The sequence below is a fragment of the Phyllopteryx taeniolatus genome, chromosome 7, assembly GCF_024500385.1.
Source record: "Phyllopteryx taeniolatus isolate TA_2022b chromosome 7, UOR_Ptae_1.2, whole genome shotgun sequence".
Lineage (NCBI taxonomy): Eukaryota > Metazoa > Chordata > Actinopteri > Syngnathiformes > Syngnathidae > Phyllopteryx > Phyllopteryx taeniolatus.
In genome coordinates this window covers 12,497,354-12,520,797 of record NC_084508.1, presented here as the reverse complement: position 1 = coordinate 12,520,797, position 23,444 = coordinate 12,497,354, and the positions used below count along the sequence as shown (strand labels likewise).

Genomic DNA, 23,444 nt, shown 5'->3' with positions numbered 1-23,444 from the left:
GGGCAATATAGTGTATCTATTTAGCCGTTTTCCTCAACCTCAGTGCATTGTACATTTTGCCGTGTTTTTCAGTAGTGTTTTACATAACAGCAATAGGTGAAAGAAGCTTTTAGTAGCTATTAAGTGGGAAACATTACGACTCTCCATGTAAATTGCACCATCAATTGTGCAGAGGAAGATGTAACATCTTAAGTGGACCACCTCAGCAAATACGCATTGCTTGAGCTACCCTACATGTGATTGCATTAATTTCCCCTGAATTTCCTCTTTAAGCGAAAATAAGATCTCGCAATGGAATGAGCATTTCCTGCGGAACATAGTTAGGCCTCATCCCATCTCTTCTTCCCCTGTAGTGCTGCTTTAGTCCTATATGCCTGCAAGCTAGGAGTGCACCCCACCACCATCCCTCCATCCGCCCTTCCGGCACCCCGCATCCCTGTCACGCTGAAGTGGTTATTTTTAGAGTTGGGGATGCAGCTCGCTGTGCCAGCTCACACACCGAGATTAATGGAGCACGAGAGAAAGGCAGAGGAAGGGTGCACACGTGCGCGCTCGCCACATGGCAGCAGGAGCTCTTAGGAGAGGGTGAGGAGGAGGAAGAGGAGGGTGAGGGAGGACTGGCTCCTGGGGGGCAGGGGGAGGGGGTAAGAGGACTGAGCAGCATTTGAGGAGGAGTGTTGGCAAGGGTGCAGCCCGAGGTGCATCTGCCATTTACTGATGGTTTTAAGCAAAGGGACGCAAGCAAGGAGGTTCCAGGGAATAAAAGCTGCATCCCCCACCAAGGGCGTGTGGCTGCCTCGGCGGCAAATGAGCTTGTTCTCAAGACAGTTCAGTAGCCATATCCTCTTACGATATCGCATGGGGGGCTGCAAGTTGCCCATCTCACCCTGGAATGATTACCTTTCAATCACAGGACTGACTCATGCAAACAACCATTCACTCTCATGTGAACAACCATTCACTCTCATTCACACCTATGGGTACATTTGGAAAATATGCACCTTTATTATCTTGTTGCAAATATTATTTCAAATAATATGAGCAGTCTGAAATTTGTTAACAAAAATGAATGCATTTTCAACAATATTATGAATCCGTTTTCATTTACACGTGCAATTTACAGATTACAGGGGATCTATATACTGTATGTACCTTCCTTTTATAAAACAACTAGTTAAGATCTAGAAATCATCTGACTCAACACAGCATCCAAAAGAAAATGGAAACTTTTCAGAAAGAGGGTTCAGTTGTCCCCCTGCCTTGCAAATGTATACATAGAAATACATACAAGTTGTGGCAGTGCATGTAAAAAACAAAAGGGTTGTTTATTGTTTACTGGATCCCCTTTAGCTTTTGCAACATACAAAAGCTAATCTTCCTGCGATCCGTCAGAAAACAAAACAGGTAAAAAAGTTGACTGATACTTTGCAATATTCAGTGTTCTTAAAATATTTCTAGGAGTTATTCAATTTCACAGAATTGTATTTTTCACAGTGCGATCAAAGGATGTGCCTTTCATTTGATGACGTAGGCTTACTTTGCTCCTGAACCTTGGCATCTTTTAGCCTTCACAAGTGGATCAGTATCAGGTGTCAAATCATGAGTGACAGCCAATTTCAGAATGTCATTTAAGTGGTAAGTGGTCATTTTAGTGGTCGTCACTGCCACCTCCAAAATTAGCAATAGCAGTTACTTTTATTGAAAAATTGCAGTTAATATGTCCTATCCCAACGGGCCGGATTGGACCCCCTGACAGGCTCTTTCTCGCCAATGGGCCGTATGTTTGACACCGCTGATTTAGCGTTCATCAGTGAACATGTTTTGGGAATGTGGGAGGAAGCCGGAGGAAACACGCAGGCACGAGGAGCACATGCAAACGCCACACCTGAAGGCCGAAGCAGAGATTCAAACGCAAAACCTCAGAACTGTCAGGCGGACATGCTGACAATTTCAAGTCAATTACATACCCAAATTAGATGCTGAAGTAGAGTAAATACACTTTTTATACACAACAAGTATTAATTCCAGGAATATATATAAAACACTGCTTGGTCACAGTATTGCTTTTGAAAACATAACATTATATTACAGTGGAAGAATTATCGTACTGTCCAGTTAAATCAATTCACTCATCTACTATAGGATTAAGAGGGTTGGGCTTCCGCTGTTGGCAACAAGCCCCAATATATTAAGACAAAGAAGCTCATTGTAAGTCATTCTTCCAAGCGGTGACAGCTGAGAATCAGTGCGGACAAACTGGCCTCTTAAAGTAGTAGTGTCATCCCAGAAGGTCCTTGAGATAATAATTCCCATCAGTTATCCCTCTGATGAATGAGTCAGGAGGGGCAGCGGAGCAAGTGCAGATGCTACGCCTCTAAAGTAAAAATAAATAAATAACAACCTCTTCCTCTTTTCAAACTCAAAGTTAAGCAGTTTTGTTAAAAAAAAAGGACTATTAATATCTTATTATTAAAATAAACTATTGCAATAGGTTAAAAAAATGAATATATAATAAACATTGTATAAGTAAAAATCCCTGTGATTGACTGGCGAGCAGTCCAGGGTATACCCCGCTTCCTGCCCAAAGTCAGTTGGGATAGGCTCCAGCTCACCCGTGACCCTAGTGAGGACAAGCGCTGTAGAAAATGGATGGATGGCTGAAGTCAAAATACCATTTATTATGCTAAACTACAATGGCAGGGTGAAGGTTATACAGTAGTGAGAGCTTTTTGTTTCACCACAGTTTACGTAACCATTTAAAAAGAAAGACAGATTTAAGTTGAAGTTGCAGAGATTGAAGGCCAGTCATCCTATCATGACAATGCCGCTTGTTGTGCATGTTTGCTTGTACACCGTGTAACGGAACGCCAAGCCTTGCCTTGAATGTCAACACAGCATCAAGGCTGTGAAAGTAGACAAGCAGCAGGGATGAAAAGTCAGAGCTGTGAATATTAATGCCTTACTTCTGAACGCTGGGACGCTGGTTATACGGGCACACTGTTGGGTGGGATGAATAATGAATGGGCCCTTGACGTCACTGCGGTTTTAAAAGATCTTGTCTGCTGCCACCAGAGGTTCTTTGCGTGGAGGATGCACCGGAGTGTCTTCCATTATTCGATAAAGGGTGCCGGTTCGCAAGTCTTTCACCCAGCACTTGTGTCAAGTCTCAGTTCAGCCATGCAGGATTCCATGCACCTGCACCTGCTCACTGTAGACCACCCATTCATATGACTTACTGTCATGGAGATTTACCAGAGCAGGCTGCTACATGTCATCAAATGTTGTCTTTAGATGTGGTAAAGCAGCACCTGGCTCATTGCTCATTGTTATTCTCATATGCTCCGTCCCAAGTAACTGTAAATCATTGGATGTTTGTGATTATGACACCCGCAAAATCTGGTGTACTTTCAAATACAGTATACACAAGTTTAGCTATTTTTTTTCTTTTTTACAGTTTAAGAGCAATTTAAAATTAACTGCAATTGTATCAAACAGTACCTTATTATACTGAAAAGTGTAGCTAAAATTTTGTTCGCTTAATAACCTAAGGCAATCTTAGCTTTCATATTTGTTTTATAATTACAATTTCTAGCATGCAGAGTGATAGCGGGCAGCGTGGTGAAAACGTCTACCTCACACTTCTGGGGATTGGGGTTCAAATCTCGGTTTGGGACTTCAGGTTTTCTTCGGCTCCTTCAGCTTATTCCCACATTCCAAAAAACATCCATGTTAGGTTAATTCAAGACGCTAAATTGTCCATAGTGTGAATACTTGCTATTGGCTACCAGCCAGTTCAGGGTGTACCCCGTGTCTCACCCAAAGTCAACTGGCATAGGCTCCAGTGCACCTAGTTTTCTCCACACATGCCACTTAGAATTAAGGCCAACAATTTATATCTTGGTCTCATCAGACCAGATAATATTTTTCACCCTCTTGGAGTCCTTCAGGTGTTTTTTTTAGCAAGGTCCATGCGGGCTTTCATGTGTCTTCCACTGAGGAGAGGCTTCCGTCGGGCCACTCTGCCATAAAGCCCCGACTGGTGGAGGGCTGCAGTGATGGTTGACTTTCTAGAACTTTCTCCCATCTCCCGACTGCATCTCTGGAGCTCAGCCACAGTGATATTTGGGTTCTTCTTTACCTCTCTCACCGAGGCTCTTCTCCCCCAATTGCTCAGTTTGGCCAGACGGCCAGCTCTAGGAAGGGTTCTGATCGTCCCAAACGTCTTCCATTTCAAGATTATGGAGGCCACTGTGCTCTTAGGAACCTTCAATGCATCAGATTTTGTTTTTATAACCTTGGCCAGATCTGTGCCTTGCCACCATTCTGTCTCTGAGCTCTTCAGGCAGTTCCTTTGACCTCATGATTCTCATTTGCTCTGACAAGCATTGTGATCTGTAAGGTCTTATATAGACAGGTGTGTGGCATTCCTAATCAATTCCAATCAGTATAATCAAACACAGATTGACTCCGATGACCATTTTAAGGATGATCAGAAGAAACGGACAGCACCCGAGTTAAATATTTGAGTGTCACAACAAAAGGTCTGAACACTTATGGCTGTGTGATATTTCAGTTTTTCTTTTTTAATAAATCAGCAAAAAATAAATAATTTTCCTGGCAATATGGGGTGCTGCATGTACATTACTGAGGAAAAAATGAACTTAAATGATTTTAACAAATGGCTGCAATATAACGAAGACTGAAAAATTAAAGGGGGTCTGAAAACTTTCCATACCCACTGTATATATGATACGCAAACAGCAATTAGCACAACACTAAAGGTCAAAATGAAGTACACACATGGTCATTGTGATTTAATATGAGATTTCAGAAATTGATCAAGAATAGTACTTTATGGAGTGCAGAAAGTACCTCTGCCAGGGCCAAGCGATCCTAAACATGTCCTGGTTGATCATGCCCCCACTTGGCCCCGATGCTCATGGACTTCAACAGCAAAAAAAACTGTATAAAAACTGTAAAACTGTAAGTGTATACTATACAGGGCAACCTCCAAAGTCGAACACAATCTGTCCCAGGATGCTGGTTGACTTCTAAGTTGTTCTCTTTTTCAATATTTTTTTCCATAGGTAAGTAAAATAAAGCTATTGAATCCATTCCAGGGCCCGACTTCTAAACTCTTAACTTCCTAATTCTCACACAAGTAAAACAAGATTTTAATTGTTGTATCATGAACCTAAAATAAAGTAAAACTACTCACCCTTTGAATACACCTGATATAAAGAGACAAAATAAATGTCTTTTATAGGTAATTGAAAAGGGTTGTATCTAAAAAAAAAAAAATTCAACTATATATAAAAGGAAATGCACACTTTGTGGAGTTAATCTTTTAGATGCTCACTAAGCTAAAGTGTCACAAGATTGGTTTACAATTTGACTTTATCGTGTTTGACATTTTAGGTATTTTTTTCCAGAAAAATGTTGAACTCCAAATTGCACTACATTTGGGACACTGGAACTATAAATGTTAATGTGCATAAAGGAGGAAGCAGTATTTAGTAGTGCACTGTTTGATATTTTACTATTATGTCTTCACAGTGAAAAAAGCCAAGCTTGATGGACCCCATGGTAAGATTTTTACTCACAGTACACTAGCTCGTTTCACATGTGTCACAATGTATGTATTTAGGATATTTATCTGTGGTCTTGTGCATCCTGCAGAAAAATTCAACACTTACGTGACCCTGAAGGTGCAGAATGTCAAGAGCACCACCATCGCCGTGCGCGGCAGTCAGCCGTGCTGGGAGCAGGACTTTATGTTGTGAGTCATTCTCTCTTTTTTGTAAAGCTTTATTGTTATTGCAGTTTATCCTCTCTTTCTTGTGGAAACGTATCTTGCCACCTGTTATATAATTAGCCACATGTTTGCATTGCTTGGAGGATTTCTTTTTGTTTTGGTGCAAGACATGGGGAAATTTCTTATGTTTTTTTTGGATGCTGGTTTAATACACAGAAAAGTTATCAGCATTTTTATACAGTGGTGTTTTCCAGTCCATATACTTCTGTGTTTTCTTTGGTGTTATATACTGTATAGTGGAAATGGCTGTAAAATACAGACAGCTTGAATACCAGATGGCAGATATAGGCAAGTGTTGTCAAGATTAAGTGCGGGTGCAATATATCACATTAACACAAATGTCACCCTGCAGGGCTTAGCAAGCAGACTCCGCTGTGGCATTTATAACTATTTGTCATTTACCCCCTTTTTTTCTTCCCCTTCTTTTTTGAATCATTTTACCATTCATACACACTCACTGGACAGTTTATTAGAGATAAAAGCATAATCTAATGGGATCTAAGAGTTGCATCCCCCAAAAAATCTGCCTTTACAAAGTTAACGATACTTATTTTTGTGTGTTTGTTTGTGGTTTATTTTAATAATAAGATATGAATTTTTGCAAAAATAAGTTAACCACCACGATGTAAATTTACCAGAACAGGCTGCCGTTCTAATGTGCTCACATAATCTGTTTTTCGTCCCTGGCACATTACCCACTGTTCCAAGTATACAATTGCACATTTGTGATTGCAAGGCAGCTCGTATTTAGTGTACCTGCCATGTTAGTTAGAAGAAGTTGGATGCTTTATTCAGTGTCTCCTCTAGCTGCAAGAATATAAACGAAAAAGACAACTCTAGGTGTTTTCCAGTGTTTATTAAAGGAATGGAAATGGCTGCCAGAACAATCCCTGCTAATATTAAAACCTACAAACAACTGGAAAACAAAACACTCCACCTTATAGTCTCTTAATCTTCCTTGAGAAAATGCTTCTTCTTTTGAAGTGTTGAGACCCCGACCGACCCACTGCTAAGAGTAAAAAAAAAAAAAAAAAAAAAAAAAAACGTGATCTTTTTGGCACGGAGGACGACTGGTTAACACATCTGCCTCGCAGTTCTGGGAACCGGGGTTAAAATCCCGGCCCCGCCTGTGTGGAGTTTGCATGTTCTCCCCGTGTCTGTGTAGCTTTTCTCCAGGTACTCCGGTTTCCTCCCACATCCCAAAAACATGCGTAGGAGGTTGATTGATGACTCTAAATTGCCCGGAGGTGTGAATGTGAGTGCGGATGGTTGTTTGTTTCAATGTGCCCTGCGATTGGCTGGCGACCGGTTCAGGGTGTACCCCGCCTCCCACCTGATGATAGCTGGGATAGGCTCCAGCAGTGAGAAAATGGATGGATGGAGGGACGTGATTTTTTGTCATACCTTTGCGTTCAACTGCTCGTTCGTGTCCACAGGCTTTAAGTAATGACTGAAAGAATGAGACGAGTGGGCGCGAGGCATTTCCTCTTGTTGGGCGGCTGCTCCTTTTGTTATTTAGCCAGCTGTGACTCATCAACATGATTATTAGAGCTCTGGAAAGAAATCTGAAGTTACAAACAGGATAACTACGGTCAATTGTGTTTATAACCAGAGATATCTGTCAGGCACTACATTAGAGTGATGGCCTGATGAAAATTGGTTATCTGTTTTCTGAAGAATTCATGTTATCTGTTTAAATACAAAACAACAAACAAATACCACTGATGTCTTTTAGCGCAAATTTGATTTCTCGTGTTTATAATATTAAAGTTTGTTTTTTCCAGATTCAATGTTTAAGCATAATTTAAGTTGTCATATGATAAACGTTAATGCTACATTTCTCCAGAGAAGGGAAACATGCACATCGCAGTGACTTTTAATTAAATATTGAGTTTGGCCTGCGACGTTATCCCAATTTTTAGTTTTGGCCCACCGTGAATTTGAGTTTGACACCCCTGGTTTAAAGGTTTATTTTTCATTTAAAAAAAAAAAAAAAAAAAGCTACAACAACAACTGAGCTTAATTTAAATACACTTTATTTGAGTTCATCAGATTTTACAGGTGTACCGAATGTTGCGTGCATAGTCACTATATTAGTTAATGAATCTGTCACATTAAACATGCGTCATCTTCCATTTCTCCAACAGGAAATAATGTAAAGTGAATTAATTCACCATCACAAAACATTTATTAGGGTTTTAATATTCATACCTATCATGCAACAGTTAAAAATAAATAAATAAAGCCACTGTATAATAAAACTAAAATAAAGTATTACAACTCAGCTTTTGAATAGAATAGATCAAGATGCCAATTTACACTAGCACAATCCTTGGTAAAAGTGTATGGAATTGATGTGTATTTGAATTTAGGATCCAGATCCTATGTCACAGGAACTGGTTCTGAGCTTATCAGAATCATCTTTATTTGCCAAGTATTTTCCAAAAAACACACAAGGAATTTGTCTCCGGTTTCATAACACTTTTCTTCTTTGCCGCCGCCCCTGTTACACTTCTGTGGCAGCATCATAAAAAAACATTAAGAAAAGCCAAAGATTCTCACTGATCAATTTGCGTGATGTAAAACGATGAATGTTTGAACTCTCAAGTTTTGAGACATTTTTTCTGATCATTTCGGTTCACCTCTTAATTTGGAGGTTTCGTTGTCCTGGCTTAAATATCCCTGTATGGTGTGAGTAGACTTAAAACAAAAATAGGTGATGTAGATATGAAAAGATCCAAATGCTCAAACAGCCGGCACGTCTAAGGAGTTTGAGTAAATAAGATTTACAGCTCAGCTAACGAGCTCTTTCTCTGTAAATACCTGACTCTGTCCTTCACATCACCCTCTCCCGCTCATTTCCTCTCCTCATTTTTCCCCCTTTTATGAAGCAGCACAACATGCTGCCATTTACCAGATTATATCCTTGGCTTCCAGGGAAAAAATGCATTTTAATATCAAAGCTGCGGCTATTATTAGGATTTGAATCAGTTAAGACTGTGAGCCTTAGCCTAGGGAGGCCCGACTGCTTGTTGACGAGCGATTTTTAGTGAGAAGATTTTTTTATTTTGGGAGTCAAATCCCAAATATCTGCTTACCTAGTTGGTGTATTTATCTTTACAAGGTGAAGCAGCATGTGACACAATGCCAAAGATTATTCTTGTATTTCCTGTTCCAAATACAGTGTTGCCTTGAGTTACGAGTAAACCAACTTACGGGTTTTTCGAGATACAAGCCATCGGTCGGCTGATATTTTTGCTTTGATTTACGATCAAAAATTTGACATGCAGTATGAGCGCTGTATGGTGGCAGTGAACTCAGCTCACTTCATAACATGCAGCAGTTTGGCAGATAGTGAACAACTCTTCAAAAAAAGACGCTTCAAACTGTTTATTGCCATTCCTAGTTGAGGTTTACTGTTGCAAAATGCCATAGACGGGCTAACAAATAGCATCGGTGCATGTGTATCTGTATATATGTATCAATGTGTTATACCCCTTTAAGCAATGGATATTTCAACATAAATGGCAGAGCAACACACGTAGACATAAAAATACTCACAGGCATATAGTATTTATCTTTTGCAAAAAAATGACTAATAGTGCTGCAGCTTACTGAGTAATTTGTGAAACTCTTCGTGTGTGTGTGTCTCTATCATTGGCCTTGGCGTCGAGGTGGCGTCAATTATATTGAGTGCTAGTTTTCTTATTAAGAAACACATTACAAATATTATGGTTGTTGTTGGAAATGCTGGGGTGGATTAATGGCATTCCTATTCATTTCAGTGGAGAAAGATGATTTGAGATACAAGTGTTTTGCATTACAAGCGTGGTTACGGAACAAATTAAACTTGTATCTCAATGCACCACTGTAAATTGAAACTATGCATTTTATTCTTGAAAGCATGATGCAGTTCATAGTATATATTATTCGTGACAGTAGCTGCCGTGTTACTCAGAAGACTTTGTGTACAGCATTCCGTGAATTTGCCCAATGCAAATTCTCAACTGTAGTAAGTAGAACAACAACTCTTGGTGTTTCCCAATCTTAATGACACTAATATAGAAAACAACTGAGTTCAACCAACATGTTCTGGAAAAACATGGCGCACAAGTCACAGAAAACCAGGAGTCACTTATCATGCAGATGCCACGCCAAAGCGGGGTTTCACACAGGATGCCATTTGACCAAGGACTGCCACTGCCTGTATCTCACTGACCCCAACATTAGGTATATTTGTATTAAAAAGTTTGCCTTTGGTGTATGTAAGGGAAGAGAGCCACAAACTTCACTGCAGTTAGTCATACAGAAACTGTGTGGTGTGTGCCTGTGCTTCCATATATCCTGCTGGCAGCCTACTTGACATTCACCATCTTTTTCCAAATCATCGTCTCCCTTAGCAGATTCAATCGCAGTGTTTATTCATCAGCAGAGTTAAAATGCAGGCACTTATGCTGAATTGTACATCCGCTAGAAAAAAAAAAAAAAACTCAGCATGGGGTTGTCCATGTATAAAAACTCAAACTCCCAGATTTATCTTTGTGATCTAGATGTATTTGTCCTTTTTAACCCATCCCCTTCCTCCTATCCCTGACCCATAGTGAGATAAACCGGCTGGACCTGGGCCTGACAGTGGAGGTGTGGAATAAAGGCCTGATCTGGGACACCATGGTGGGCACCTTATGGATCCCCCTGAGTAGCATCCGACAGTCCAATGAGGTGACTCGCAAATTTCCTATTTATCCTTGCATACGTTTAAAATGCAGGGTAAATAGTGGACCCAACATTAGCTCCACTGAGAGATATTTTGGTTATCTTTTTGTCCGAGTCGTGTTTACACTGCTGCCATTCAATTCCCAGGAGGGTCCGGGTCAGTGGTTGACACTGGACTCCAACGTGATCATGGCTGAGAATGAGATCTGCGGCACCAAAGACCCAACCTTTCACAGGCTGCTGTTGGACACACGCTTTGAACTGCCACTAGGTTTGGCCTCTTGGTTGTCATTTTTGGTCTGCATTACAAATTCTTCGATGTTATTGATGTCAAATCACATTTATCATTGGCGAGTGCTGCTTTCACTGCAGACATTCCTGAAGAAGAGGCACGATACTGGGCCAAGAAGCTTGAACAACTGAATGCCATGAGAGACCAAGATGTAAGAGTTTTATTGTATGCCGTCACTGTATCTATTTTCCTCTGCCTGTCCATTTCATATTCTTGTGTTAATCCCAGAAGAAAGAACATTTGCACAAATTCTGCTACTCAATGTTTTATAATTGTTATCACAATGGATCACATAACTAAATGCGGCACAGTCTTTATCTGTTCTAAAACAAATAATTTTTCTGCATGAAGATCAAAAGCCAGAAGCATTAACTCTAAGCATTTACTCAGGGTCCAATCAGACTGCTGTAATGTACGGTTCACCAACCTTTTTGAAACTGAGACGTACTTCTTGGCTACCGATTAATGTGAAATTCTACCAGTTTGATACACACTTCTAAAATAAATATTTTGCTCAAATTATCTTTAATTCTGTGTTATTATTAATAATAACAATAGTAATCAACAATGATTTAGCAGGGTAGGAAAAAAATATCAACATGTCAATGTGTCTTGTGTGGTCCACATAAGTAGCCCGCGAGCACCATGTTGGTGACCCCTGCTCTAATGTACCTTCGAATACTTAGAGGAGCCTTTAATATATATCCAATATTCAAGGACTTTCCCAACTTGTGTAAATCTACAATTTTCCTTCTTAAATATCAAATTGAGTTCCTTGGATATTGGGTTTCGGTCGATCAAATGAGAGCTGTGTTGTCTGTAATCAACCATGATGCGTATATGTAACTCTCGAGAAATTAGTTAATATTGGCCTTGCAAGTCAAAAGTCTGGTATGTTTGATAGTGAAATCCCCAAATTAATATAACATACCGGTATTAATTCTCAACTGGTCAACTGGTTTCGAGCAACTACTGTATCTGGGATTTGATTGGAATTGGTCCCAAACCAAGATGAGTGTGTGTGTGTGTGTGTAAACTTCTTATTACAACTGTATTATCTATTGTTGTTCTTGTTTTTATTTATTTATTTATTTATTTATGTATGTATTGATTTATTTTATTTTTTGCATTTTCATCCTCAGTGTGCCTATCAAGAAGAGCAAGAGAGGCCTCTCCAGGCGCCTTCCACACAGTGCTGTGAGTGTGAAGTGACCAGCCACTATCTCTACATCCAACTCCCTTTGTGGCATGTCATGCTGTTTCTTTTTTTTATGCTACTGCACTCCCTCACGCCAGGCTCATTTCTCAAGTGGACAAGAGGTTGGAATTGGGTGGGAGGTGGTAATGAGGCTTAAGGGAAGAAGAGGCTGATAAACTGTGAGAGCGGTCACACTTTGTCACTTAACTGGAAGTGGCAAAAACATAAAGCAAAGAATCCATTACATATTTCTGCTTAAGTTGGGGAAGGGCCCAAGAGTAGTAGCAAGATGTCATGCAACAGTGACCTAAGCAGTTAGTCAATTGGCATTGACTCCTAAGTGTGGCTGTCGCAGTCTTTGTTTCTTGATTGTCTTGAAATTCATATTAGTCTTGAAATACACTTTAACATGCATTGGAAACACTAATCCATGCATGCAATCAAGGGAGTGTCAGTCTTGAACTTTAGACCTTCCGCACCCCCATTCCAATTCATTACAGACTGAGCCATTCCCCGCCCATTTTTATATTCTGGTAGTTTCTGGACTGCTGATGTACTTTATTTATGATCCTAATGGGGTATTTCCATTATCTTGCAGGCAATTGGAGTCTGTGGGGCAATCAGCAAAGTAAGTCTTTGAAGCACCTGTGCTCATAAATCGGTATTTACTATCCCTGTCTGACCTGCAGATAATGATCAACTTGTGCATTTTCCCCAGTAGCCCTTTGCTGCACCTTCTATTACTACTTAAAAGTATTTCACTTTTTTCCCTGTCCAATCCTCCTCCTCTCATTTCTGCACGTTGTGTTTGTGTGACCAGACGACGACCCGGACAGCGCCGTGGACGACAGGGACAGCGACTACCGCAGCGAGACCAGTAACAGCGCTCCGCCTCCCTTTTACACTACATCTCAGCCCAACGCCTCCATGCACCAGTATCCCATCAGGCAACAGCACTACAGACACCCGTACGACGACATCCACGATATGGACTATGACGCCCGAGACATTAGGTACCGCATCACTGTTATCACCAACGCCCGTTACCCTAAATGAGTGGGATGGCTTACATGCACCCTTCAGGTTACCACGGTGATTATTAGTAAAGCTAAAACAGAAAAATAATATATTCATTACGTACGCCCACACAATCTAAATAGATCTAATGCAAGGACTATAGCTACAATTATATTAGTAAAAGCACCACACAAGATGAAGCACATTTAATTTCCTTTTACTGCTTGCACAGTGACCACAGAGGCATTTTATTATTGTCTATTCTAGAATGGCACTCAGTAGAGCGCAGGCCTCAGCCAAGGCCAAACAATCCTCAACGTGCGTCACAATCATTTGATTGACAACTGCAGGCTGGACTCTTTCACCGCAGTTCTGCAGTGGTGTGTTTTTCCATCACAGCTCCAACTGCTGGATCTAATGCATCACTGGCTCCAATGCAAGTGGACTATAACACTCAATAAAAAGTGAATCAAGTGAAGTCAATTATGTCATCACTGTATGTTTTTAAGTAATATAAAGTTCTTATAAAGTAATATTTTCGATTGTTACTTTTTCCCATTAGAGAGCACATTACAACATTTTTTGTTGTTTTTTTTTGGAGGCTGGAATGGATTAATGGTATTTCTATTAATTTCTATGGGGACAGATTTGAAATTTGAGTGTTTTGCTTTACGAGCACGGCAATAGAAGGAATTAAACTCTCTCTAAACTATTTCATGCCACCACTGTATTTTGGTCGCCTTCGTTACAGTGCATGGACAAAATATTTGAAAAGCATTTGATGCAGTGTAAACTACAAACACAATAAAAACGTTGTTAAATGAATAACTCTCAAAACTGAAAAAGAAACAAAATATTTGCAATTGCACTATATTTCTAGATTGTCCCGGTGTACCTAATAAAGTGTCAGATTAGTGTGTGTTTTGTTCAAACACTGGAGGAACATGCCTTGTTTTAATGTGGGAACTCACCCAAAAAAAATACAGCAGACAGTATTCCTTTATGAATAAGTCGCTTTGAAGTCTCCAATCACCCCGAAGACGACTCGAGCCCAACGACATTTTTGTTCCACTTTGTTGTACATGCTGTCCCCACTGTGCTCTTCCTCCCTCAGAGAATAAGTCTGGCTTCAGTGTATACAAGCACACTGAGGCTCACTGCTCTTGTATAAAGGTGGCGCATGAACTTGTGATTATCTTTTGTGTATGTGTGAGTAATTACGGATGTAATGAATCGGATGTGGTTTCTTTGCCTAAATTGAGCTCTACTGATGCTCCTCTCCTACCTCTCCCCACTCCCCCTTCCCTGCTCCTCTTACCAGACCCTATGATAGTTTAGACTTGGCCACCAACGGGCGCAGTGATATCGACTCAGGCTCAGGGTCGAGCCGGCGCACCAGTCGTCAGTATTCTCTAGACAGTAGGCATTCGCTGTCCGATAGGTGGGTCTCTGTACCTCCTCTGAACTCGTCCTCTTCCTCCTGCTCCAGCCTGTGACTCAGTCTTGCTGTGACGTCAGTGGTGGACTTGTCCCGTCCTCCTCGCTCACTGTGCTTGCATGCATGCGCTCTTACCCTATCTCTCTGTAAATGTACACACACACACAAAATCACTATCAATACTGGTCCTGCATCTACAGTATTTTCAAATCACTTGGCTCTTCTCCATAATGTGGTGCAGTATAGTATGTGGGTGACCAGCTGATTTAGCTAAATTGTGTTCAGAATAACAACAGTGTGTTCAAAAAAAGTGACTGAAGTTCAAAATCCTTGTAATAGATTTTATTTCCAAACATACGAATCCATTGGGAACACTGCAAATTGTATTCAAAATCAAAATATATGGACAATTGATCAAGTTTGTTAATCCTTGACAAAATGTTAAGAAAAGCTGTTAATAAAACATGGCTGTACTTTCCTGTGAATCACTTAACGTATATTTAGGCTACGTTCACAGTGCAAGACATGATGCCCAATTCAAAATTCTGTGCAAAAACCTAACGTCTCGCTGTGCATGTACAAAAACAAGAGGCGACATCTGTATACGGAAGTAAATATGGTCCAAGTATTCACAGGATTATTTTTGCTTTGCTCACTTAAAAAACAAAAAATTCTACATGCACAGCCTGAGAAGCCTAATTGCTGGTTGTTCAGAGACTGAGAAAGACCTCCAATGTGGGTCTATTACGTACGACAGCCTCTAATTGCATCCTCATTACGCATGTGAGGCATATAAAATTCAAATCAGTCTTTATTTTCACTCTACCGGACAATGCAGGAAGGATCCAATTCCCTTTGGATGCCATCACCACATGCAAAAACACACAAAAAACAAACACGTAGTGCAAATGGGCTTCATATTGCCTAAACATTCATCAGCAGTCAATTCTACCGCATTCCAGTTGCTCAATTAATTGACTACTTAGTTAATATGCCAACCCAAAGTTGGATCTAACAACATCAACATAACAAACACAAATGAGCTCATTTTCCATGGATACAATTCAGTCAATTTTAGTGTAAGCATTCAACACAAGTGAGAGATTGTGCTACTTTAAAAAAGGGAGCACAGGTCCATGTTTACAGTATGTGTCCATTCATCCACGGGAACACCTCGCACAACCCTGCTCTTAAGTGCTCTTGAAATATCATTCAAATCATTTCAGTCCAGATGACTGGAAATCAAAGCGTGTGTTTTTGTTACTTGCAGCTCAACACGCCGACTCACCATGACCAATGTCACAATGACGGAGAAACAACACGTTTTATACTTTTTTCTGTCCTTATGACTGTAGGGTGGTGGAAATCAATACTGCAACTTGACAGAAACGTGCTTGCACGTCCCGATGTTGTATTTCCATTTTTCCACTGTTTCCACCCCACCAAACGGCTGTGTTTCCCCAGTGCTAGGTTGTTGATGTTTTTTCACGCCGCCCTGATAACCAAAAGAGTACCGCTAGCCGAAAGGATACCGAAGCTGAGCTGTAGCATTTTTGTTTAAAGACTAGACCTATGGCTACAGCACGCTAAGACCCATGCAGATAGTACCATACAGAGGACCAAGTGCAGATGCAAAAATTCTGTTTTGATCACTTGGAAATGACATTAGTGCAGCAGTGGCATCTAATTTGGGTCAGAAATCTGATTTGCCAGCAATGTGAACAAGGCTGTAGATGCATCACAAGTCCAACACCTCCCACCTCCAAACTTCACTCTCAAGCTTGCTGGTTGGTCGAAAGTCAATCCTCTCCCACTGGTAGCTAGCTCCTTCTCTGGTCTCAACCTCAATACGAGTCCCTTAAATGTCCCACTAACCAACGCGTCAGGCCTTGCAGGTCCTGGATGTTTCTAGTGCTCCTCAATGGATGTGTTGATATAACAGCCGTGTGTGTTTTCCCCACTCTTCTCCCTCAGTCCCACAGACAGTCGCTACGCCTCTTCGGGTGAGCTGAGCCGTGGCAGCTCCCAGCTCAGTGAGGAGTTCGTCCCTGAGGACGGTGAGAGCCTGCGAGGCTCTGAGTTCTACGACGAAAACGACTCTTATCACTCCTGCCACTCGTCCATTAGTTACGGCAAGGAGGACTTCCCGGGCTGGGACGGGGAGGACCAGCAGGGCGTCTACAGTGACGAGGGGAGCTATGTCAAAGACGGCGGCGAAGACAGGGCGCTCTATGGCGAAGAGGACGACGTGATGTACGAGGAGGAAGGAGTGTACAACTATGAAGATGAGGAAGAGATGCCGTACGAGGAAGATGAAGATACGTACCCAATGGATGGCGCTCTCAGTGAAGAGCAAGAGCCACCTTACAGCCCCACGAGCACTGCTGCCACCCTCGCTCCCCCATCTGATAGCTTGTCCTCCAGCAGGCCTCCTCTGGAAAAGCAGACGTCTTTACATCAGCAGCAGCCTCCCGATCAACTGCAACCCTCAAGCACCACGCCGGTCCTCCCTCCCCTTGAACAGGATGACACCTTGCCCTCTTTCACATCTGACTCTACCGACCTTCCCTTTGCACCCACCCAGCAAGACGTATTTGCCAACACTACCACTACCATCAACAACACATCCACCACTGCCACTGTAGCACAGATTCCAGGACATGATGCCGAGTTCCAAGAGCCCGAGCCAAAGTCCGAGGTGCCCCTAGAGGAGGTCCCACCTACAGAACAACTTCCGGCTGGGGAGAGCGTCCCCTCACCCCCTGAGGAGAAAACAGAGGAGCCTCCTCTCCCCAGGTGAGCTCTGTTTATCCAGATCAGGAGGTGTATATTTCAGTAAAGCTGAACCTCCAAAGTTGAACACAATCTGTGATGCTGGTTGAAGTTATTCTAATTGCCAAACAAACTTTCCTATTGAAACTCCATTCCAAGCTCAAACTGTGGCAAACTATCAGAAACCCATTGTTAACCAAATATGATGATGTTTTAAGCAAAATCCAAGGATAAAGAGAAGTTAATTACTGTATAATAACAGAAAACTACTTACCCTTTGAAGACGCTTGACCGACACATAATGGAGAGGGAACGGAGCTAAATCCACAGACAGCCCAAACTCGAAAGAAATGAGAGAAATGTCGTCATAATATCTACCTTAGGTTCATTTAGGTTTTTTTCCTCATATATATATATATATATATATATATATATACACATATCAATTAAGCACTAAGCATGCATAGTTACTAACACATTTGTATTCCATCTGCAACCACATCTCCAGCTTCCCAAAAAGGGAACTCATGGAACCCGGTCCTGCAAGAGCCAAAGCCAACTGGCTCCGATTGTTCAGCAGAGTACGACTGCAGTTACAAGAGGTACTTGAGTGTATGTGTGGGTTTGAACTGTATATTTATGTGAATTGTTGCAATCATAAATTTGTTTATAGGTTGTTGCATCTGTTCCTGCATGTTTTTTACCAGCTTATGTGGAATGTTCCGGTGTTGCTCCTATTTTGTATTTTTTTTTGGATTATATTGTCTTCTGTTTACCCCGAGCCTTGTTTTGCCATTTCATTGTTTTCTTTTCAGTGGTTTGCCACACTCATAGCGATTTGCATGTAGTCCGTTCTGATTCCTCCCTCTGGCTGGAGCAGAATATCAGGTGGGTGTTGTGTGTTAATCCACCTCATTTATTTTTAATTTGTTTTGTACAACAAATTCAGATTTTACAGCAGCAAAGTGGACAGTAGCAGCCCACAAAATAAGATTATCAAAGAATAGAAAATTAATCTATGCACAAATTTACAGCACCAGGCAGTGAAACTGAGCAGAATGAGAGCAGCAGTGTATATGTTAACTGTACATGAATAATACATAGACTGTATATACAGTCTATGCAGATGTGAATGGAAAACATCACATGAATAAATAAGTACAATATTTGCATGGGTCAATGTGAGCAGCAGCAACAATAGTCAGCAGCATTGTATGGAGCAAAACATGTACTGTACATCGTCAGTAAATAGTCTACAGTATATACAATCAGTATATAAAAGTAGATGCTGACTGCATATACAGTACGCTACAGATATAATTGTGAACAGCAGCAATAATAGTCAGCAGCATTGTATATGTCAAAAATGTAGTATATCATCAATGAATGCTCGCTGTATAAGCCGTTGAGAATGAACTAAACCAGCCAGCGATAATATCAGCAGTGGAGTGACAATGGAGAGAATACTATACGATGCATACTATATATTCAATAAAGACTATCCATCCATCCATCCATCCATTATCTGAGCAGCTTATCCTCACAAGGGTGGCGAGAGGCGGGGTACACCCTGAACTGGTCGCCAGCCAATCGCAGGGCACATACAAACTAACAACCATTCGCGCACACATTCACACCTAAGGGCAATTTAGAGTCCCCAATCAACCTACCATGCATGCTTTTGGGATGTGGGAGGAAACCGGAGCGCCCGGAGAAAACCCAGGCACGCAGGCACGGGGAGAACATGCAAACTCCACACAGGCGGGGCCAGGATTTGAACCCTGGTCCTCAGAACTGTGAGGCAGATGTGCTAACCAGTCGTACACCATGCCGCTTCAATAAAGACTATGTATTACAAAATTTGTATCTGCTCTATACGGTGGAACTTCCATAAAATTAACCCCGATATAACGTATATAAAAAAATAAAACGGACCATCAGGACTGAACAATGTGTCCAAAAATAGTTTCCATTCGTCACTTAAACTGCCGTTGACACAGTGTTAGTTCCAGAATTGGCCGCTGTTGTTTATTGATGCTGTGGCGCAATGCAGACTGACGATGGTAATGAGACTGACGTATTTGTGGGTCACAGATATACAAAAAAATAGATCCAATTCCAAAAGATGCGCCTCTCTGTGCCTACGTGGCGGCCATGTTAAATGTGGGGCTTTGACATGGCGGCCATGTCATGATAGAATTTATATTTTCTCTATTGTACATACTGTAGACTCGCAATGCATAAAGAGAGTGCGGCATGGCGGCAGTGTAAACTCTGAGAAATTCAAAACACAAGACTCTGGAGTTTGGAACATGCTATTTTCGGTATAGTAACATTTTTTTTTTTGTCAAGCCGTTCTCCTTTGGCAACAGATTTGCAACTAGGAAGCACACGAATTCCTTGCGGCTCATGAAAGCGACTCGCCTATGATGAGTACTGTACGGCAACAATGTCACCATAACCAAGCACTCCGGCATGGTAAGTTTGGATAAAATGTGAAACTTTCAAGCTTTTTTTATTTATTTACAATAGCTTTGTACTGTACTGGGCATGTTAGGCCACAAAAAACAACTACAAAACAATAATTTGGTACTGTACAATAATATGGATGCATATAGCCTCAAAATAAGTGCTTCAAGGTTCTATCAAGGTTCCTCTGTACTGCACAATGCTGCTGACTATTCTTTCTGCTGTTCACATTCTCTAATGAGTACAGTATTTAAGCAGTTGAGAATGAAATAAACACCAGCACTATCAGTTGTGAGCAATGGAGTTAGTTTAGTTTAGTTTTGGAAGCTGCCAGTCAAAGACAGCACACATTCAGTAATTTAGGTGTACCCAAGCTGTGTACAATATGCAAGTACCACTCATGGCACGCCATGATAATCTTCTTATTATTTTAGCAATTGCTCTAATGGCACCCAGCTAGTCCTGCACTGCCTGTTTTTCCCCATGTTCATCCTTTTCTGTTCTACGCAGGCCCGAGGTGAGAGTGTCGGCATCGCCTCTCTGCTGTTATCAGCGGGGTAAGTACTGGCTGGCGACCATGACGCATAACATCTGAGTAGCCGAATAAGTTCTCATTGGTGATATATGTGCGTGATTTCTCTCCAGGATGGGCGGTGCTCTTTACAGCATCGACAGCATGCCAGACCTCAGGAAGAGGAAAGCGATGCCTCTGGTCAGAGATCTGGTGGGTTTAATCGCTTTAAATGCTCCACTGTCCATGTATTTACTCAGTTTCAGTGGACAGGCTGTGCTTTTCTTTGTCGTCTTCCATCTTCAACATCGATATGCTCCTTGGCTTCATGCCTCTTCCATTCTCTCCTTGGCTGAGGCACCACTAGAGGACGTAAGCAGGGAAATGAAACTGACTTTTTAAATCCGTATATATTTGGGGCTCTGGTGTGCCTGCTCAACCATCAAGTGAACATTTACACACTAATTCGTTTTTGGGTGAGCTGCCTATGTCGGAAAATGTGAACTTAAGGAAGACGTTAGATTGTTAACCTTATTGGTAATGGGTTAATTTCAATAATACAACCATTACACAAAATGTTTCTCCACCCATGACTTAGCAGCTACCTAGGTGAACATGTGACACTTTTCTTGCAAGCAAACTACACAGAAACACTATCATGTCAAAGCCAAAACCTAAGTAGAGCTACAATGTTGTTGGATGTGCAGATATAAGGTACATGAACACATTATTTAATGTTACACAATAAGAGTCACGAGCATAGCCACCACAACCAGAAAAACAAAATTAATGTTACGTAGGTACAACATAAGGTTCATAAGTAACCATTCAGTCAATTCTGTTGTATATATGAATTTATTAATGTAATCTTTTTTGAAATGTTTCCTTATTCTCTCCTTTTATGCCCTCCTTCACATCAATGCCACAGGCTATGGTGAGTAACAAACTGTCCATGAATCTTATAAATGAAAAGCGGTTCTTGATTAATGATCAAAGCAACACTTGGTTTGGGTACTTTGTTTACTGTCCTGTCAATCAGTCATTGGTCCAGAACTCCAGGAAGGCCGGCATCACCTCAGCCCTAACGTCCAGCACCTTGCATAACGAAGAACTGGTCAGTACTTCATTTGAAATGGCAAAGAATGTAACCTCTTTTTTGTATTTCAAAGCGATTTTCTCAATAGGAAATACTGTAATAGCAATATATGCATCACTTTATTTTAGAAATACAGTGTACTTTATTTTTGATGCATAGTTCAATATTATTATTACCAGCTTATTGGTGATATTCGATTTTACGCCATTCTCATCTAACATGTATACATCTACAAAAAGGGTGCTCTTAAGTGGACTATGACCATGTGTCCTTTATCCCATGATAGAAGAGCCATGTCTACAAGAAGACCCTCCAGGCTCTCATCTATCCCATCTCCTGCACCACCCCGCACAATTTCGAGGTGTGGACCGCCACCACGCCCACCTACTGCTACGAGTGCGAGGGGCTGCTGTGGGGTATCGCTCGCCAAGGCATGCGCTGTACTGAGTGCGGCGTCAAATGTCACGAGAAGTGCCAAGATCTGCTCAACGCCGATTGTCTGCAAAGTAAGAGATTATATGTTGTTGTTCAATATTCACACCAACAACCAGTGTGTCCCATACGAATTATGCTGTTAGAAGGTCTGTTCCAATCCATTCCATCACTTTGACTTTTTCATTTTCATAGTTTATTTTTCTTGAATGGTTATTAAAAGCTATTTATCTTTTGTTGTCATCCACCGCTACTACGCAGTTTTTTTTTTAAAATAAACTTGTCATTCATGAAATATGCTTTCATTCCTTTCACTCCCTTTTTTCACTCTAAGTTACTTTTGCAGTGTAGTGTGGTAATGCGCTTACAAGCCACAGCAATAGGTACACCTGTTGTCATAATTTCATGAGATCTGTATCAAACATTTGCTGATAATATATAGAAAGATAATCAATCTCACTTTGAGTGATACGATGAAGAAGGTGTTTCTGATTTTTCAGCTACGCAATATATTTACATGAGATGAGCAAAATATTAAGCAGCACTGCACACTGCGACTACAATTGTTAACATTACTGAATTGACATTACTAACTTAATAAAAATAATGGATAGAATAGAATGAGAAACAATTTTGTCAAAGATAATATTTAGCAGCATATTCGAAAAAATTCAAAGTGCAGCAACCAATATGGAGCATTGTTGTGGAAATACTTTTTTTGTATTACTGTAACAAACAGTGTGGAACTCAATTATTATTATTTTTTTATACAAAGTCTTCTAACTAACATGGCAGCTCCCGTCACAGTTCCACTAAAACTGAGCAGTAAACATACAATTGTTTACAGCTATTTTGAACAGAGTAAAAATATGATCTTGGACAATGAGCCACATGCTGCTTCACCAAAATGATACAAATCCAGAAAAAGGTCCAGATTAAGGCATCTGTTGCACTTCTTCGCAGTTATATTCCACATGCGTTATGGCCAAGTGGAGCACTGATGAAACAGTTCCATCAGATGGCGCTTCAGTGAAAAAACATTTAGTGTAGTGGACACCCACTTGTATGTTATCGACATGCCTACCAGCAACTACAGGACTGGTGCAGAACAGTATTGCATGACCACTCGAGGTAGTCTAGTTATCTTTGTACAGGAAAAAAAAAAGCATATATTTTTTTTTTATATATATATATTATATCCACCTTCTAAATTTTTCATTCTTTTCACTATTGGCCAGGAGCGGCGGAGAAGAGCTCCAAACATGGCGCAGAGGACCGCACTCAGAACATCATCATGGTCCTCAAAGACCGCATGAAGATCCGCGAGAGGAATAAACCGGAGATATTTGAACTCATTCAGGAGGTCTTCACCGTCCCCAAGGCCACGCACGGCACCCAGATGAAGCAGATCAAACAGAGTGTGCTTGATGGCACCTCCAAATGGTCGGCCAAGATCAGCATCACGGGTGAGTTGGACTGGACGTTGGTCATTGCACTCACACAACATACTGACTTGACTTTTGTGCTCTTTATTCCCTTTTCACAGTGTTATGTGCCCAAGGTTTACAAGCCAAGGATAAGACCGGCTCCAGTGACCCGTACGTCACTGTCCAGGTGGGAAAGACTAAAAAGAGGACCAAAACCATCTACGGCAACCTCAACCCTGTCTGGGAGGAGACCTTCAATTTGTG

The 23,444-nt window shown here is 41.1% G+C and overlaps 1 protein-coding gene across 1 annotated transcript in view; it reads left to right on the top strand.

Annotated features, from left to right (window-relative positions):
* unc13a (unc-13 homolog A (C. elegans)) overlaps window positions 1-23,444 on the top strand; it is a 106,409-nt gene that overhangs the window by 5,510 nt on the left and 77,455 nt on the right. Inside the window, exons 2-18 of the mRNA XM_061779944.1 lie at window positions 5,557-5,586; window positions 5,680-5,779; window positions 10,417-10,534; window positions 10,676-10,799; window positions 10,901-10,971; window positions 11,963-12,017; window positions 12,617-12,646; window positions 12,839-13,031; window positions 14,357-14,476; window positions 16,448-17,269; window positions 17,754-17,847; window positions 20,225-20,271; window positions 20,360-20,438; window positions 21,265-21,339; window positions 21,608-21,827; window positions 22,992-23,219; window positions 23,300-23,441. Of these exons, the coding sequence (XP_061635928.1) occupies window positions 5,557-5,586; window positions 5,680-5,779; window positions 10,417-10,534; window positions 10,676-10,799; window positions 10,901-10,971; window positions 11,963-12,017; window positions 12,617-12,646; window positions 12,839-13,031; window positions 14,357-14,476; window positions 16,448-17,269; window positions 17,754-17,847; window positions 20,225-20,271; window positions 20,360-20,438; window positions 21,265-21,339; window positions 21,608-21,827; window positions 22,992-23,219; window positions 23,300-23,441 (2,548 nt within the window). The remainder of the gene's footprint in view (window positions 1-5,556; window positions 5,587-5,679; window positions 5,780-10,416; window positions 10,535-10,675; window positions 10,800-10,900; window positions 10,972-11,962; window positions 12,018-12,616; window positions 12,647-12,838; window positions 13,032-14,356; window positions 14,477-16,447; window positions 17,270-17,753; window positions 17,848-20,224; window positions 20,272-20,359; window positions 20,439-21,264; window positions 21,340-21,607; window positions 21,828-22,991; window positions 23,220-23,299; window positions 23,442-23,444) is intronic.